We start from the raw sequence: 19586 nt of genomic DNA, 5'->3' as shown, positions 1-19586 counted from the left end.
GTGGCAGAGCCCTTGCTGTGTCATGTGTCTGCAACAGCCATGCTGTTGCAGGTTCTGCCCCAGGGGTATATGAGAGAGAAAGGCTGAGACTGGCAGCCCTCCACATTCACAAGGGCAACTTATTTTTATTTTCCAGACCTGTGTCACCATCTGTTCTTTCATCTCCCTTCTGATCTTCTCACACAAACTCTGTATTTCTTCTTCTGCTCATCTTAACTTTAATAAAGCAGGAGGCTGGGGGATGAGCCAAGTCTAAAACAACCTGCTATCACTGAGTGATGTTGTATTACTGTGGGTCGCTGGACTCTCCTGAATCTCTCTTTGGGGTAGAGGATCTCATTAAGCATGCCATCCATCCTGGGCCTGTCGGGCTGGTCTGTATGCAGTAATCTGACTGTGGCCACACCAGAAGGTAATGTTCTTGTGCAAGGTTGTCACAGGTGAACCTTCTGCGCCATAGCTGTGCCACATGATTTTTATTCACAAATATTTTTTAGAAAAGAAACAGCCTTTCCTTTTAATTAGTCAAAATAGTATCAGCCAGTTCTCTTTTTCCTCCCATTTTTCCAGATGAGCAAATTGAGGTTCAGGTATCATAGTTTGTGGAAAGCTGCTACATCTGCTTCTTATGTATATCTGTAACTTTTGTACTTCTGTATTTCTTGCATAACTTCTAAAGGCATTTCAAAGAATGAGTCCTGTTAAAGTCCCCAATTCTTGATATCAGGATAAAGTGAATGTATCTTCCTCCTTTGCTGCAGGGATTGGGAACTTGTATTATTGCCCATGGGTGGGGAAGTTAAAATCATGCTTGACATTCAAAAGCCACACATTTTATTTTTTATTTTTTCTTAAGGATGAAGAGGAAGAAATCAAACTGGAGATAAATATGTTGAAGAAATATTCTCATCATAGAAATATTGCAACCTATTACGGTGCTTTCATTAAAAAGAGCCCTCCAGGACATGATGACCAACTCTGGGTAGGCAAATGTTTCCCAAGCATTTTGAGGGGTTTTCTCTTTGGTGGTACTCAAAAGACATTAAGGACCTTCCAGGGGAGGAGGGGGGTGGAGAGAAGAGCAAAGACAAAGGGCATAGTGCCTATTATCATCCTTACCCTTCTTGGTTAAAGGTATACTGTATGTTTATTTTTATGTTGATTTCACATTGCATGGATAAGAGTTAACTTTGTTTCAGGAATAAAATGGCATGTTTTAAAAGGAATATAACCAAATAGCAAGGAAATTAGGAGCTTGAAAAATCAGTACTTTATTTATGGAAATTAATATTGAAGCACAAATAAATGCATCTTCTTTACTACCTGGAAGTAAGGGACAAACATATCAGTATTAATAATATTAATGATAACAGTTAATTGAAAACAGTAAATTCCAGGGAAATTTCTAGAATTAATATACATTCAATCTTATCTCTTACTCAGTCACATCTATACTAAAGATGATGACACTGAGATGCTGTTAGAGCTATGGTTATCACATTAGTTATACCAAGGGTACTGGACTTACAAAGCAGGAAGATAAATATTTTTTCTAATTTTTTAAAGCCATTATAAGAAATTTGCAATATTTTGCCTTAATTTTAACCTTTATCTTCATTGCCCAAATCCAGTCAAAGTTAAAATTTTAGAATAGCTCAATTCAGTTCATTTTCTGGATATTTAAAAAACCTACTTGTGTTGATTTTATATAAACATTTAGGTATTGTAAATAAAGTATTTTTAAAATTATGCGCTGCTTAAAATCGCATTTCTCTTAATATAAAATAGTTTGAGAATCGTGAATGAAAGAGGATATCTGGATGCTAGCAAATGAGAAAAGATGTTAGAGTATCTCTGTCAGATTTCTCATAATTGGGTACTAATTAAGGACAAAATGGTCCTCCCATGCCCGTGTCCTTGGGAGTGAGGAGGAATATTTCACAATCTCTGCACTGGGAGATGTGCTGTAAAGTGTCAAAAACCCTTAATCTCCTGGACCAAACATACACAGTGAATAAATTGGATGGTGAAATGGGCTCTCAGTAATTTGGATGCTTCCAAACTGATCATGTACCCAGATCTTTAGGAAAGACACAAGGAATTAGACTTTGCCTTTCTGATGAATGTCCAGTGTGTATAGATTGTGGTGATGCTCTCACTGGTTGCTGGGGTGTGCTAGTCACCATGTGTCTTTTCTGCCCTGTAGCTTGTTATGGAGTTCTGTGGGGCTGGGTCCATTACAGACCTTGTGAAGAACACCAAAGGGAATACACTCAAGGAAGACTGGATAGCTTACATCTCCAGAGAAATCCTAAGGGTAAGAAGAAGGGTGTGTCTGTGGTGTCCTGTGCACCGTGTTGTGTTTCCATTTTCATTTTCCTAGCCCGAAATATTTCTTTGCATTAGTTATAACTGTATAGATTGTTCTTTTCATGACAGTCAAGGGCTCTGTATAATTTGCTGGCTTTGATTATTGAAGCTGCATCATGGTTTTGATTGTGATAAGTATCTAAAGAAAGTAACTTCCACTACAGTCCTCCGCTCTACCAACTGAGCTATCGAAGGAATCACTAAAGAAGTAACTTAAACAAAAATAGTTTTTCTGCATTTCCCTATTTACCCTCCAGGTGTTAAAAAGAAAATCAAGTGCAGAGAAATAGTCTCTAACTATTGTTTTTATAGGAATCCTTTGTCTAAGCTTATGAATCAATATTAATGATGTCAAATGCTGGCTTTCAAAATCATCTTGTGGACTTTGGCATTAACTGCTAGATTCTGTTGCAGTATTTACAAGGAAAAGTTCTACTCTTTAATGTTTACAGCCAATTGGAAAGCTGGTTTATGATGTTAAAGTTTCTGAACTACTGTTTTAGCAGATTCTAAATGATTGCTTTCAGTAATAGAGATAACGCAGACACTATAGGCAAAGGGTCTCTATATTTTGCATTTGAAAAGTGCATGTGAGTTACCAGTGGGCCTCTTTTCCTTTGGCCAGCTGTTCCAGTTTTTCTATGTACTTTACCCCTTAATTACACATTCAGATTACTTGGTTGGATTTAATTTACCCACCACATTTAAAAAATAAATACTGTGGAATTAAACTGGAATCTAATTCTTAGGCTTCTCTCACTAATAAAAAAACTGGTTATCTTTTTTTACTTATAGGCAAATTTACTCTACTTTTATATTTAAATTTCATAGAGGACTGCCAGTTTAAAAAAAAGAATTCAGAGAGTTGTGTTTTAATTCTTTTTATTTAGATATTTTATGAAGCCCTTGAAAAAACAAGCAATTCCCTTTAGAAAATCAGTTGTAGGGGATGCAGTGGGAGAACCCTCTTTTTGTGATCAGTCTCTGATTTCATTATTAAAACATGTGGGACCTATCTTTTATGGTTATTATTAGCAGGCAGAGTCTAAAAGTGGAAAACTAAGTATCCTGCCCTGTGTTACTGTGAAGGAGTTCAGCAAGTGGGCAGATGTATTTATTATGTTAACAACTAAAGCTCTTGGCATGGTCAGCAGGAGAGAACAGCGGTTAGAGTGAGTCGGACGTGTGTTTGAGTCCTGCCTTTGCTACTTACCTATTGCGTACCCCTGGCAAAGTTATTCCCCATTCAGGATTTACTTTCTTCTGTAAAATTTAGATACCGGTCCTATGAAGGAAATAACATTGTAATGAGAATTAAATGAGTTGGTATGTATGAATCATTTAATGTAACATATGGGTATATAACTGATTGTCAGTAAATATTAGTTGTTGTCATTATTTTCCGTTATAAACATATACTTACACATACCTTTTCTATATATAATTCCAGCGTGGGATTTCTTTTTCTTTCTTTCTTTTTTTTTTGATTTTATTTATCTGACAGAGAGAGAGAGAGACAGTGGGAGAGAGAGAAGCAGGCTTCCCGCTGAGCAGAGAGCCTGATGCAGGGCTCAATGCCAGGACTCTGGGATCATGACCTGAGCCGAAGGCAGACACTTAACTGACTGAGCCACCCAGGCGCCCGTAGTGTGGGATTCTTAAGCAAAGAACTAGATTTTAGTATAAATGTCCTAGGCATCAAATGTATTTCAGCCATCGAAGATAATTTACATGTTTTTATATATACAGGCAAACATTGTTTACCTATCTTGTAATAGACATATTTAGTTATTTTACTTTCATTGATCTCAGGCATCATTTCAAAAGATGCCCAGGTTGTTTGAAGCCCCTGACTGGCCTGAATATAAGAGCTTAATGGACATCATTTTGAGGTATAGCAAATGTTTTTCACCTTGGTGGCACCCGAAACAAGTGTTTCCTTCATTTACATTTCATCTAGAATGGGATTTTTTCCTACTACAAAAGTCTAAGTGAACTAAAACCAAACACGGCTCTGGAAGAGTTGGTGTGTCACATGCTAGTGTGTGTTTTTCACCGGAGTTGCTGAGAATCTACTTTGGTAAAGAGAAAGCAGTATGGTAAGAAGGAGGTGAGCTGTTGTGGGAACAGACAGAGCCAGACCAAGTGAATAACCTGGGTTCTCAAAGAGATTGGTGGGTTAGCTCTTTTCTGCAGTGGCAAAACTTGTCCTCATTCTTTAGTAGGTGTTAGATTCACATGCTATTATTATGTTAAGATACTTAGAAGGTTGAGAGTCACGAGCTTGTAGGCCTCAGACATAAGTAGGAAAGCTCTCTTGGGCTCGCCCCCTGAAACCCTTGAGACCAAAGATTTACCAACAAGCCAGAGTGTCCATCCCAGCCTACTTCCACGTTTATAGTCTACACAGCCACTGATGTGTGTTAGTGGAAACCGAAATTCATAGTGGGTATGGGTACTTACAGTGTTTCGTAACCAATACTGAAGGACAGCCTTTAACTTTTCCTTTACTCCATGTCCTTGAATGAGATAGAGTTACAGGAAAAATGTTTTCTAGCTTTGAAACATTGATGCATTCGCTCTAGAATGGTATTTAGTATGTATTTCTATCTGGACTATCTCTGCTAAGGAGGCATAATTGTGGCTTAATTTTGGCATGGGAAGAATTGAGCATACAAGAGTAGTTGAACATACATTTTCTCTGCATACAGGGAAAGATGTACTCATTTAGAATAATCATAACTCAAATTTACAGTGCCTACAGGGTATTAGACATACCTTGAGTGATTTTTCACCTGGAGTCACTGTTCTCCTTCAGCAGTAGGACCAGGTAGTAAATGTTTCTTAACATTTCTCACTTACAAGAAACAAGAGTCTGTGCAGGCCACATTGTTTGAGAAGATGTGGATACTTAAGTTTGTGGCTAAGATAATCTTGTGAAAATATAAAAAGGGAGTTAGGGAAAGTTAGAGAATATAAAATGAACTGAAGTAGCAGAAGTAGGAATTATGAAAGAATCAGGGAAGCTACTTTTTTGTTTGTTTTTTCTTTGCTGTTCAGAGTTATGCTGTGCTGAAAGAAGAGACTTTCTTCCTAACTATAGCACTAACATACCATATATTTTTAGTGCTTTTTCCCCTAGTCAGTGCTTTGTGGTATAACACTGCACATCCTGTGTGGTGGAAAAATAAACAGAGCCATCAAGTATACTCTATTCTGCTTTATAAGCAGACTAGTAAATTATTGTTTAGAAACCCCTGTGTTAGAAAAATTAGTGTTCTAGAGCAGCTGTTATATTTAATGCATATCCTACACAGTAATGGTAACAATAAAACCTCACACAAAATATCAAACAGGAAAATCAAATAAACTCTTGCTTCTCTGATCTAGCCTTTTTCAATTGAGACATTTCAGAATAAATAGCTTGTTTGTATCTTAAGGAGGCAAGCTGTAGATTTGGCTTGTCTAGCTAAAGACAGAACAAGAGCAGGAGTTGTGAGAATAACCCATTTTTGTCTCAGTTCGTAGTTGGATGCAAAATGTGTTTTTGTTCTTCTTCCACCTCTCATAAGAGACATGGCTCTTGGGCTTCATTCCCGATACAAGGTCATCAGAAAGTGCTCTGTGCCAGCAGGGTTTATTTCCTTGGGAAAGAAAGATATTTTATGTGAATATAAAGCTTTTGATGGCAGAATTGTTCTACACTTGGGGTGGAGGTGGGCTTGATCAGTAGTTAGCAATTTGTCACTATGCGGTGGGAAAACTAGGCAGTGTTCAAGAGCCAGACTTGAAACCACACTCTGGCTCTTTGTGTTTTCCCCTGGGATGGGTCTAGTTCAAATATACCCACGGGGTCACCCACTGAAAGATGGACATGTAGCGTGGGAAAGGAACCACCCTGTACACAAATAGCACAAATTACAGCAGAGAAACTGCAGATGGTAATCTAGAGTGTGTCTTCAAGGAGCAGCTAGAAACTGGTCATGTTGCTCACACAGGGGACCTAACCCATTGGAACTGGGGGGTGGGTACTTCTTTCTGTTTGCGTGGTACTATTGGTAATGTGTTCCTGGAAATGCACAAAAATTGAATTGTAGTATGTTTTAAATGTGATTCATAAAACTTGTGGCTTGTACATGTACTTTGTTATAAAAAGTGTGTTCTAGGCTCTTTATTTGCAGCAACAAAGAACTAAAGTTCGGATCTGTCTCTCCTCTTCAGGGCCTGGCACATCTTCACATCCATCACGTGATTCACCGGGACATCAAGGGCCAGAATGTATTGCTGACTGAGAATGCAGAGGTGAAACTTGGTATGTGACACACATGCCACATGATGTAATACTTGGCCCTGGTGCAAACCAGCAGCGACTCCCTACCTTGTTGGCATTTAGCTAAAAGCTCTATTACTCAGATTTTCTCTTTCTGTTCTATTTAAGAAATGGGAACTGGGTTTACTGCTTTTTCTGTATCCAGCCTCCCTCCCTGCCATGCTTCTCCCCTACTCTGCTCTCCATATAGTAGACAGACTAATGTTTAAATCAGATCATGGCACTTTCTTCCTTAAATACCTTTAGTGGCTTCATATTTCACTTGGAGTAAAATCTGCATTTCTTACCATGGCCCATAGAAAGCCATGGCCCCTAATATTTTCCAGCCCCATTTTGTGACCATTCTCACTTCTCTCCCTGTCCAGGTCACTCGTTTTCTTACTTCCTTGGAATGTCTCATAGGGTCTTCGCACATACTATTCCCTGTTGGGAACAGTTTTGAGGTTGCAATTTTTTCCTCGTCTTCAGAGGCCTTCCTTCCCTGATGCTCTGATCTCTATGCCCTGACCTTCTGATCTACCGCTTATTTCCTCACTCATCCTGATCACAACTTATAATTATACAGCTGTTTGTTTACGTATATTTCTGACTTATTTCCTAGAATATAAGTTCTGGAAGTGTAGCGATTAGGATGTTTTATTTACGAGAGTATTCTTATCTGGCACCTAGCATAGTGCTTTAAATTTAGTAGGGGCTCAGTAAATTTATGCATGGATGGATGGAGTCCAAAGTATCTTCCTGGAGATGATTTTGTAATGGTTCTTCTGTATTTCCTGTTTCCTTTACCTGGATTTGAACTTTTTTTCAGTCCCACTTTTATATAATGGTTCTGTCAAATTTCTAAACAATTAGCATTAAGTTTTCTTCCAGTAAGGCATCACACAAAAAAATTGTTTATGGTTATAAGAAAATCTAGTCTATCTTTCAAAAATCTTAGGCACAGTAGTTTAAAAACAGAATCTTCATTATTGCTTTCTTGCATAGTACCTCCATTTCTTGGTCATCTGTGGAGGAATAGTGTGCCCATTGGGGAAATACCCTCATAGCTAAGATAGGAGGCACTTAAATTGTTCTCATTCCTAGTGACTTAGGAAGCTGTGTGTGTTCCCTGCGCTGGCCTGTTGGTGCTAGGACTGTGATAGTCCTTCTGTAATCACTTGGTGATCACTTATAACTGCAAATGGCACGTACTGCCCAGCGCATGTGTCTCTGTGTCAGGACATGTGAGCCCACCTCCTGGCCAGGTGTTTTCCTGAGCATGTTCTGCCTGCTGAATCTGTAACCCAGCCCCTGTGAGTGATCTCAGCCCTTCATAGGCCCTTCTGCAGGAGCTCGTCCACCATCATGTAGTCCTCCTAGTGCTGTCAGCAAACATTCCATTAGAGACCCTGGTCTTCCTGCCAGCTCTGCCTCCCATCTTTGAACTTTCCTCTAGACGACCATCGTTGTTCAGCTGAGTGGGATGTGGGGGTCACTCTAAAAATCAGACATCCTGGGTACTTTGAGGAGTGTTTCTTAGTATATTTGTGATTTAGCTTGATTCTCTTTATTGAATTCATTACTCTGTACTTTCCAGACAACCTTTGTGGGTTTCTTCTCTTTCTGTGGTTAAGTGCTGCTTAAGAAGCTAAGTCACGTGGGTGTTAGTTAATTCTCCTGAACTTAGAGCTTTCTATGACTTGATCTTGTTTGCGGCAGGCATGTTTCCTGCAAGCACTGAACATCCTAATTCATCCAAAAGTCCCTCTAGTGGTCACTGTCATGGAAGCCCAGGGAAGTAGCTGGGTCCAGGCCTCCCAGGAGCCTATAGACTGGTAGAAGATTTTGTCATTTTAGCAGATTTGCTCTGGAGACAGTACTCCTTATTGATGCTGGTGACCTTAAGGAATTTACATGTCCATGAAACTCTTTGAGCTTATACTGAAGACAACTCCTCCTCACATTTCTTCGTCTTGTGGTTTATTTGTTTAATTATGTTCTACTCCTTCCTTTCTCTTCCTCCCACAGTTGATTTCGGTGTGAGTGCTCAGCTCGACCGGACAGTTGGGAGGAGAAATACCTTCATAGGCACCCCTTACTGGATGGCTCCTGAGGTCATCGCCTGTGATGAGAACCCAGATGCCACCTACGATTACAGAGTAAGAGGCACCTGCTTTCTTGGCCTTCACTGGGTCCCTAGTGTTCCTGAGGGATAGGGGCTCTGCTTATAGATTGCACACCCCTTAGCCGTTCTTGCTGTTTCAGTGAGGAACGCTTGGAAACCTTGTTGCAGGTGCATATTTTCTGGGACATTATTGAGATGCTATCTTGTTGTTCTTCGTTCCCTGTCACCTTTGTTCTCCTTACTAAGTAATATACTGCTTTCACAGCAGTGGAAGTTACTGTCTTGTGCATAGAGCTTTTTATCATGAGTAAATTACTCTGCCCTGTTTGCCATCCTTTTAAACTTGAAGAATCTATTATAATCAGATATTTATTATACTTTAAAAAATGTTGTTAGAATATATAGCAGTAACTTGGTCTATGTGAAATTTCAGAGTATTGTTAAAGAGCTTTACAGCTTGATTTGGTATACAAATATATTTAAATTATTAGAGTGACCTCTAGAGATTTCTATCAATAATGGATCTTTTTGATCCCATTGTAAACCATATTTGATCATCAGATTTGGGTTGAATAATGTTTGCAAAAATTATTTTTTTAAAAAATTGTTTTGCTGTGATTAAACGAGGCAGTGTTTATGTTCCTGTTAATGTTATTGAAACTTGAGTTCATATCTTTACACTCTCTTGTGTATTTTAGTATTTATTACAAATACCCAATTAATGAAACTCATTTTAAGTATATGGTGTGGTGAAATTTTTATTTTTTCATATGCTGGAGTATTAGATTAATAGATTATAATAATATTAATAGATTATATAGACTATATGACTTTTCAGACTTGAATATGTCATTTTTATCTCCAAAATTTGAAAACATCTTCCAGCATATCCAAAATATTATCATGCTTAAGTAAATGAAAATAATTTCTTGGGGCACCTTGGTGGCTCAGTTGGTTAAGCATCTGACTTTGGCTTAAGTCATGATCTCAAGAGTCCTGGGATTGATCCCTGTATCAGGCTCCCTGCTCAGTGGGCATTCTGCTTGTCCCTCTCCCTTTGCCCTTTTACCTGCTTGTGCTCTGTCTCTGTCTCATAAATAAATAAGTAAATCTTTAAAAAATAATTTCTTAACAAGGAGCCTATAATTAGACCCAACTGGTTTGTATCTGACTTATCCAAACTAGCGTTTAATATAAGGCAAGGCATTGTATTTGGCTGTTTGGCCACAGAATATCTTTTAATCAAGCCTAACCAACCCTTCTCCCCTTTTTTCGTGACACTGACTTGTTGAAGAGGCAGTATTCCACCATCCAGATTTGTCTTGCCATTTTTGAATTTTAACTTTACAATCTTTGTAAGGCATTTACCTTGTTTCTTATAAACTGGAGAAATTCAATTAGTATCAAGAAAAACCTAAAGCAGGATTGCCTCGGGAGATGGGGTATGGTTTGTGTTGCATCACACCAAGAGGCATGGAACATCTGCCTGTCTCACCACTGATGCTGCTAAGATAGTCACTGGGTCAAGTTGGGTAAAACCCCTCCTTTGCGCCCCGTAGTAGAGAAAACCTCATAAAATTAAGGGAGAAATTTGTGGGCCTATCCTTCTTATAATCAAACATGTGTTTGAATTGTGTAACATAATTATAGGTTATTTAGAAAATGCTTAAAATGAGCAACTTTAATTCTTTCATTAGAATAGCATATAAACAAGAGAATGCGAATGATAATAACTACCCATTGTCTGCTTTTATTTTTTTTTTCAAAGATTTTATTTATTTACTAGAGAGACGGAGATCACAAGTAGGCAGAGAAGCAGGCAGAGAGAAAGGAGGAAGCAGGCTCCCTGCTGAGCAGATAGCCCGATGCGGGGCTCGATCCCAGGACCCTCGGATCATGACCTGAGCCGAAGGCAGAGGCTTTAACCCACTGAGCCACCCAGGTGCCCCCATTGTCTGCTTTTAAAAGTCTTGTTTGGATTTTAAGAAATCAGCTGATAAAAGTTCATTCATTCATCAGCCAGTGTTTATTGAGTGCCTACCACATGCAAGTCACAATTCTGGGGATACTAAGGTGAATAAAACAGACAAAAGTGCCTGCCCTCATACATACGTCAGTATCATCAAAGCCATCTGTGAAAAACCCACAGCGAATATCATTCTCAATGGGGAAAAACTGAGAGCTTTTCCCCTAAGGTCAGGAACACTGCAGGGGTGTCCACTATCACCACTGCTATTCAGTATATGTGCTGCCGAAGCGAGCACTCACCACTGCTATTCAATATAGTAGTACAAGTCCTATCCTCAGCAATCAGACAAAAAAAAGAAATTAAAGGCATCCGAATTGGCAAAGAAGAAGTCAAACTCTCATTCTTTGCAAATGATATGATTCTTTATGTGGAAACCAAAAGACTCCACTCCAAAACTACTAGAACTCATACAGGAATTCAGTAAAGTGTCAGGATATAAAATCAATGCACAGAAATCGGTTGCATTTCTGTATACCAACAGTGAGACAGAAGGAAGAGAAATTAAGGAGTCGATCCCATTTACAACTGCACCCAAAACCATAAGATGCCTAGGAATAAACCTAACCAAAGAGGCAAAGGATCTGTACTCAGAAAACTATAAAGTACTCATGAAAGAAATTGAGGAAGACACAAAGAAATGGAAAAACGTCCCATTCTCATGGATTGAAAGAACAAATATTGTGAAAATGTCTATATGCTACCTAAAGCAATCTACACATTTAATGCAATCCCTATCAAAATACCACCGATTTTTTCTAAAGAAATGGAACAAATAATCCTAAAATTTATATGGAACCAGAAAAAGACCCTGAATAGCCAGAGGAATGTTGAAAAAGAAAACCAAGCTGGCAGCATCACAATTCTAGACTTCAAGCTCTATTACAAAGCTGTCATCATCAAGACAGTATGGTACTGGCACAAAAACAGACACAAAAATCAATGAAACAGAATAGAGAGCCCGGAATTAGACCCTTAACTCTATGGTCAACTAATCTTTGACAAAGCAGGAAAGAATGTCCAATGGAAAAAAGATAGTCTCTACAACAAATGGTGTTTGGAAAATTGGGCAGCCACAAGCAGAAGAATGAAGATGGACCATTTCTTTATATCACACACAAAAATAGACTCAAAATGGATGAAAGACCTCAATGTGAGACAGGAATCCACCAAAATCCTTGAGGAGAACACAGGCAGCCACCTCTTTGATCTCAGCCACAGCAACTTCTTCCTAGAAACATTGCCAAAGTCAAGGGAAGCAAGGGCAAAAATGAACTATTGGAACTTCATCAAGATCAAAAGCTTTTGCACAGCAAAGGAAACAGTCAACAAAACCAAAAGACAACTGACAGAATGGGAGAAGATATTTGCAAATAACATAACAGATAAAGGACTAGTATCCAAAATTTATAATGAACTTCTCAAACTCAAAACCCAAAGAACAAATAATCCAATCAAGAAATGGGAAGAAGACATGAAGAGACATTTCAGCAAAGAAGACATCCAGATGGCCAACAGACACATGAAAAAGTGCTCCACATCACTCGGCATCAGGGAAATATAAATCAAAACCACAGTGAGCTACCACCTCACACTAGTCAGAATGGCTAAAATAAACAAGTCAGGAAACGACAGGCGTTGGCAAGGATGATGAAAAAGGGGAACCCCCCTACACTGTTGGTGGGAATGCAAACTAGTGCAGCCACTCTGAAGAATAGTATGGAGGTCCCTCAAAAAGTTGAAAATAAGGCTACCCTATGACCCAGCAATTGCACTACTGGGTATTTACCCTAAAGATACAAATGTAGTGATCTGAAGGGGCATGTACACCCGGATGTTTATAGCAGCAATGTCCACAATAGCCAAACTATGGAAAGAACCTAGATGTCTATCAACAGATGAATGGATAAAGAAGATGTGGTACATTTATACAATGGAATACTATGCAGCCATCAAAAAAATCGAAATCTTGCCATTTGCAACTAGAGAGTATTATGCTAAGAAATAATTCAATCAGAGAAAGACAATTGTCATATAATTTCTCTGATATGAGGAATTTGAGAGGCAGGGGGGGGGGGGGTTGTGGGGGGTAGGAAAGGATAAAATGAAATAAGATGGAATCAGGAGTGAGACAAACCATAAGAGACCCTTAATCTCAGGAAACAAACTGAGGGTTTCTAGAGGGTGGGGGGTAGGGACAGGGTGGCTGGGTTATGGACATTGGGGAGGGTATGTGCTATGGTGAGTGCTGTGAAATGTGTAAGCCTGATGGTTCATAGACGTGTACCTTTGGGAGAAATAATACATTATACATTAAAAAAAAAAAAAAAGTGCCTGCCCTCATGGAACTTGTATTTGAGTGGGGAGTAAAATTAAAATTCAAGTTTTAAAATTAATATTTCTGGGGACTCGGAAGAGATTCCATGCACAGAAAGGCAGCTTATTGATTACCCATTATTAAAGTTTGAGTGGGGAGTGGAGAGGCTCATCAGCAGTGTGAGTCAAATTAGTGAACTCTGGTAGATTTTATTAATTCAGCTGTTGGACCTTTTATAGAAGAGTGCTTTCTAGCCTTTACAGTTCAAAAACAATTTTATTCCAAGTATAATTAACATATAGTGTTATATTAGTTTCAGGTTAGCCTTTAAAATTTTAACATCTTAATTAAATTTGAGATAGTGGCATAAAACATAAAATTAAACATAAATCTGGCCCAGGAGTCTAAGTTACTGAATGTAAAGAAATCAAACATACTGGGGCGCCTGGGTGGCTCAGTGGGTTAAAGCCTCTGCCTTCGGCTCAGGTCATGATCCCAGGGTCCTGGGATCGAGCCCCACATCGGGCTCTCTGCTCAGCGGGGAGCCTGCTTCCTCCTCTCTGCCTGCCTCTCTGCCTACTTGTGATCTCTGTCAAATAAATAAATAAAATCTTAAAAAAAAAAAGAAGAAATGAAACATACTGAGCAACAGAGTACGCAGTGACACAGAGCAGCTTTTCTACAGGCCACCTCTACTTCAGTCATAGATGTGAGTGGTTCTAATTAGCAAACCAATTTCACCTTTGTTTTTTCATTCATTCATTCATTCATTCATTCATTCATTTGGAAGTTTTTCTTACATAATGTGTTTGCTTTTAATTTCATGGCAGATTTCTTTTCAGAAATGCCTTTGTATCATTTGTGTGAGTAACCAGCCGTGGTAAGTTAGTGGTTTCATGTCTAATCTGGTACCTATAACATACTGTTTTATTTTTGCAGAGTGACCTTTGGTCTTGTGGCATTACAGCCATTGAGATGGCAGAAGGTGCTCCCCGTAAGTAACGTTCTTTCCTCTTTAGCCCAGTTGTTGTATGTGACTTAAACCTAGTCTCAAGGCTTCAAACAGAATGGTTTCATGGGTAAAGCCATTCCTGGTGGGACATTCAGATGAAGGAAGCATAAAAACAGTGAAGTTTTAGATGTAAAATGATTCTTGGCATCCACTATTCCTTTTGAAGATCCTTGAAGTCTGTAGGTTACATTTTATCTGTTTAAGTTGTATTCAGGTGTATGACATGAAATTATGATGACATTAGATAATAGGCAGTAATTTTCATGTTACAATTTTAACGTCAGTGAAACTAAATCCTAGAACGTGTAACTGGTCCTAACACATGAAATTTTAGTAATACTTATGTTTGACTTTACAGAGGCATAACTTTTTATCTGTAGAATAAGGTTTATTGGGTTTATTGTGGGTTTTTTGTTCTGTTTTGTTTTTTTGGTTGCTTGTGAAATTTCCTTCTCCTTTGGATTAACTGAATGCCAGCTTCATAAAATTGATTTTTGAGCAGAGACGGTATAGAACTTCAGAGAACAGAGACAAAACAGCGTTATTTGCTGTCCCCTTAAGAAAAGGGGTATACAAAGAATGTATACTTGTCTGCTGGATAGTTGCTGCTGAATAAATATTTGTTGAATGAATGAAAAAAATTTCCAATGCCTAAAAATTAGTTTGCAGTACAAGAAATGGATGTCAGTCTTGACCAACATATGTTTCCTCATGTTTCCGTCTGAGGAATTGAGGCAGGGGCTCATTGCCAGATCCTTTGTTTCAGTTTTCTTTCACAGTGGGAATAGATTGTCTTCTTTGGTCCCCATTTCCCAGCTGCCTTGTAAGATTCTCATGAAGGTAAATAAACACACAAAAATGCGCATTACCTATTGTGACATGTTAATATGTGCATATGCCCCGAACATAGCTTTATTGGACAAGTGGTGGAAGTACAAACGGTACTTGCACAGAATCTAATAGTCTGTTTTATTCTCTCGTCTTTGCTCCTTCTTAGAATGACAGCGAACGAACAGTTAACATTGCGGGAGGTCTTTACTGCCACTCACCCTGTCTAGGCACTGTATGAATGCCTTTACAAGCCTTGCCTGATGTAATCCTCACCACGACTCCATGATAATAAAATTATTTTCATTGCAGTCTTATAGATGATTTAGAAACTTAAGCTATTCACTCCCTTAAGACTGTGAATCTGTATTTATCTTTGATTTACAAAAACTTCCAATGTCAATTTGAAATTGTATATTCTTCTTGTTGCTCTTGACCTCCCGATATTTTGCTGTGTTTAAATGGGGATCTCAGGGAATGCCCTAGGGCTCATAGCTGAATGTCTAGACTGCTTGACATAAAGATTGTCAGACAGGTGATGGGACAGCACATTTGATATTTTGAGTGAGCCCTAGAAATTACAAATGAGTAAAATAAGTACCATACTGACGCCACCGTCTCCTCTCCCCAGCTCTCTGTGACATGCATCCAATGAGAGCACTGTTTCTCATTCCCAGAAACCCTCCTCCCAGGCTGAAGTCAAAAAAATGGTAAGCTATGTATGCTTTGTTGTTGTTGTTGCTCTTTCCTTTTTACAAAAAATTGTTCCTTTTCAGTTTCATTCCAAGACAAAATTCTAGGCATTCCAGTTCCCAAAGAACGTAACAAGTGCCCTGAAACTCCAGTTAAAAAGTGTCTTTTTAAAAATTTTTTTTCTTGATAAATTCTCTTTTAATTACAAAATAGTAACAAGTGACCATAGGAAACACTGTAACATGGTTAAAGAAAAAAGTTTCATTTTAATATTTAAGCCCTCTTGTAAGTATAATACATTTCTAAGCATTTTCACGTTCAAAAGCAAAGCTGTATTGACTTTGCCGCTCCTCAGGTGAAATAGGATTTGAATGTTAATGGAGACATTTACTGTAATTGTTGTAAAACACTGAAATTAGGTGCATCTTTTTTCATTCCAGAAATGAAAGGAATGGTCCTGTCTTTGGGCTGCCACCTTTCTCTGTGCAGCCCTCACATGTTTGCTCAAAAAAAGTCGCTTATCAGTGAAGGGCAATGATGGTGACCCTCCTCGGCAAAAACATCAAGAATTGTGGTGGTGGGGGAAACTGTTGATTTGGTTTAGTTTTAAAAAGTGTTGAGGGAAAGGATAGTGCTCTGTTTTCACCTGAGAATTTTGCTTACTTGTTTCCTCTTGAACTTTTTCCGAGTGCTCTCCTCTCACTTCTGTCTCCGCTCCAGCTCCTTATGCCCGTGGGCCCTCTCCCTTTCCTTTCTGTTTTCCTGGGTTCATCTATCTTACTAGTGCCACACCCACTACCATGGTTGTTATTTCCCCTTCTGAAACTGTTCTCACTGGTTTTCCAGTGAGTGATGTCTTCTCTTGGGTTCTTGACTCTAATTGTGAAATATGCAGAAGATCTCAATTTCAAGCCTTCTTCTCTTCTGGAATTGGTCTTTTAGCTCTTCCTATCTGCACTTCTCTTGGTTGCTCATCTTCTGATGTCCTGTAGTTCTCTTTTCCTGTCTGTGGGCATTATACGCACATGCGTATTTTTACTCTTATTTCTCTCACACTTCTCCCTATTCCTCACTGTCTCTCCCCACCTTTTGTTTGCTGGCAGGACTTTTCTCATTCTTTTTTATACCGTCTTTAACCACATTCTGCTCTAGACAACTGAGCTTATCAAGTTCCACTTACCAGGTTTTAGAGAGTTCTCTAAGGCAGTACGGTTGCCAATTTAGCCCTAATTGGCTTCTTGTATTGAAACTTGATAACTCTGGACATCTATGATGGCCAACCCTAGGGAAACCAAATGTGTATAGTGGGCATCACCAAGGAGTAAGCTTTGGGGCTGGAGTGGCACTATCCAACTAAATGAAGCAATGCTCTTTTTTAAAAAAATGGAGTTTATGCTCTGTCTTCAGAGTACAATGAATTCACAAGTGTTTCAGCTGGCCGCACTCTTGATTATTCTGTCCATTACTTGCAGTTTGAGATTAACCACTGTGTGTATAATACAGTGATGTAAAGAGACAGATGTAGATGACAGATTCTTTCTGTGTTCTTACACAAAACTTTCTCTAAATTTAGATGCATTTTCATCCATTTACGTCATTGCTGTCATTTTACCCAAGTATTCTAAAAGGATGAGATGATTGCATACATAATGTTCTTCCTCCTTTCTGATTGCTGTCTTACTATCCACCAGTGTACATTGCTGCTGCTGGTTTTGGAGAAGTGTCAGCAAACACTCTTCCAGCAGAACTTGACAATTGGTTTTAAAGAATATATTGTAGATCATTGATTCCCAAATGCTAATTTGTAGACATGGTAGGTGAGAATCCCTTTGGAATCTTTTAATTTAGGGTTTCAGCCTCAAAGTGTTTCTGGTTTGTAGGTTCAAGAAATGACTCAGGTATTTATATTTCTGATAAACTCTTCAAGTGGTCTTTGTGAGCAATGGAATTGAGGAATCTCTGTGTTAAAACAGGTCTACTACAAGATTCTCAATAACCACAGGATAAAGTCGCAACTTTGAGTGACTTTGAGGGCCCTTCTCAGAGCTGACCCTGACCTATTTTTCTGTTCTTTTCTACTTTTCATACTAGCATCAGAAAATGATTCATTACTTTCTTGTACTTTTCTACCTTTGTTATGTTTTTTCCTTTTGTTTTGGAGTGATGGCTTCTCTCTCCCATCTCTAGAATATCAGCTATCCTGCTTTTTCTTGATGTCTAACCTCCCGTAGCAGTAGTTCTTTTCTTTCTTCCTCTGGAAGTTTTATTACACATCTGTTGTTAAGTGTACATATATTTCCTCCATTTTATTTCCTATGTGTATTTCTTATAAAGCCTAGCATAAACAAATGTAAATTGTTGATATATAAATATTTGTTGAATTGAAAAAAAATGGTAAGTTTGAATGGAAATACAAGACAGTAGAAGTGATTCTTAAAAGCCGTGAAGTAATTGGAAAGAACTGATTTTCTAAATCACATTTTTAAAAGACTGAACAACTCATTCATTCAACAAAAATTTATTGCATACCTCTTGTGGTCTGCCCATGCTCAGTGTTGGGCATTGCTGACAAATTGAAAAATCGGAACCAGTTCCTGACCTGTACCTCAGCAGAGGAGACAGAAGGATAAACATGATGTGTGCAGTCTATTAAATGCAGACACCTTAGGGGAAAGATTCCTAATTTGGGGGTGCCAGGAAAGCCCCACTCAAAGAGACGATGCCTTACTTGAATCTTAGAAGATAGGATGGGTGAGTGTCTCAGCCTCGGCTAGGGATGGGGGTTATCAGGAGGCAGGCATGGAGGAACAGTCAGAAGTAGAAGTAGCTGGTAGGGTGAATGTAGATGACAAAGTCCTTCCCCTCTTCAGAACTATTATGTATTTCTATATCTGTACTTTAAGCATAGAGAATTGATAGATAAATCAGTTGGAAACTGATCGAAATGTCATATTAACAGGTTCAAGAGCCCCAGCCTTTGGTCACTTACCTGACTCCTTATCTCTGTGTCCATCCTTGTCGGGCATCTGCTGTCTCTGTCTGCCTTCATTTTCACAAAAGCCTCCCTTTACCCCCTTGCCTTCTCAGTGGTTAATAAGCAACAATAAGTGAATAATTCAGTGACTAATAAGCAACCTTACATTTAAACCCAGTTTGTTTAAATCTGACTTCCTTCAAAGCTCTCTGTTGGTGATTTATTGTCGTGATGTGGCATAACTCTTCAACCATCCTTAAATGATGCTTTTATCCACCATGGTCCCAAGTTCCTAATATTATCCTGTGCATTTGGAGAATGTTCACAGTGAATTCTGAATCTCTTATATGTTTTCAGACTAATTATTCACTCATATTATGGAGTCTTGCTCTTTGCAGTAGAAATTTGATGATCCTTTTTACTTCCTCTTACAGGTCAAAGAAATTTTTTAGTTTTATAGAAGGGTGCCTGGTGAAGAATTACATGCAGCGACCCTCCACAGAGCAGCTTTTGAAACATCCTTTTATAAGGGATCAGCCAAATGAAAGGCAAGTTAGAATCCAGCTTAAGGACCATATAGACCGGACCAGAAAGAAGAGAGGAGAGAAAGGTATTGGCCTGTTTTTTATTTTCATTTTGAAGACATAGTATTTTAGGTTTTTGCCACTAGAATAGGTTTCTCCCTTTCCACCCAGGAGTGTGTGCTTGCCAGGGCTGGAGTAGCTTGTGTCTGCTCTGCAGGTCAGTCATGAGCCTCCGGTCCAGCCTGGCTCAGGTCGAGCTGACCAGAACTGCATGGTGTGTCGCCAGGCAGACACCAGACAGACAGTGCTGTGGCTGGTCAGCATGGGAGGGTGTTTCTCTTGTTCCTCCTCAGGAGCATGTCTTCATGCTGCTCTTTTTACTTCCTTAAGGGTGTTTGTGTTCTGAGT

At 38.9% G+C, this 19586-nt stretch overlaps 1 protein-coding gene across 13 annotated transcripts in view; it reads left to right on the top strand.

The window, feature by feature from the left end:
* The window catches only part of LOC111155964 (mitogen-activated protein kinase kinase kinase kinase 4), a 188677-nt gene that overhangs the window by 108629 nt on the left and 60462 nt on the right, over window positions 1-19586 (top strand). For all 13 annotated transcript variants that reach the window (XM_022516452.1, XM_022516447.1, XM_022516449.1 and 10 more), the window contains exons 4-10: window positions 857-982; window positions 2207-2317; window positions 6592-6682; window positions 8708-8838; window positions 14087-14141; window positions 15619-15697; window positions 19089-19264. In XM_022516452.1, coding sequence (XP_022372160.1) covers window positions 857-982; window positions 2207-2317; window positions 6592-6682; window positions 8708-8838; window positions 14087-14141; window positions 15619-15697; window positions 19089-19264 — 769 coding nt within the window. The remainder of the gene's footprint in view (window positions 1-856; window positions 983-2206; window positions 2318-6591; window positions 6683-8707; window positions 8839-14086; window positions 14142-15618; window positions 15698-19088; window positions 19265-19586) is intronic.

Source organism: Enhydra lutris, unplaced genomic scaffold, assembly GCF_002288905.1.
Source record: "Enhydra lutris kenyoni isolate GAN:26980312 unplaced genomic scaffold, ASM228890v2 scaffoldscaffold44, whole genome shotgun sequence".
NCBI classification, from domain to species: Eukaryota; Metazoa; Chordata; class Mammalia; order Carnivora; family Mustelidae; genus Enhydra; species Enhydra lutris.
The sequence above is the reverse complement of the archived record's forward strand: the minus strand, read 5'-3'. Positions and strand labels throughout refer to the sequence as shown.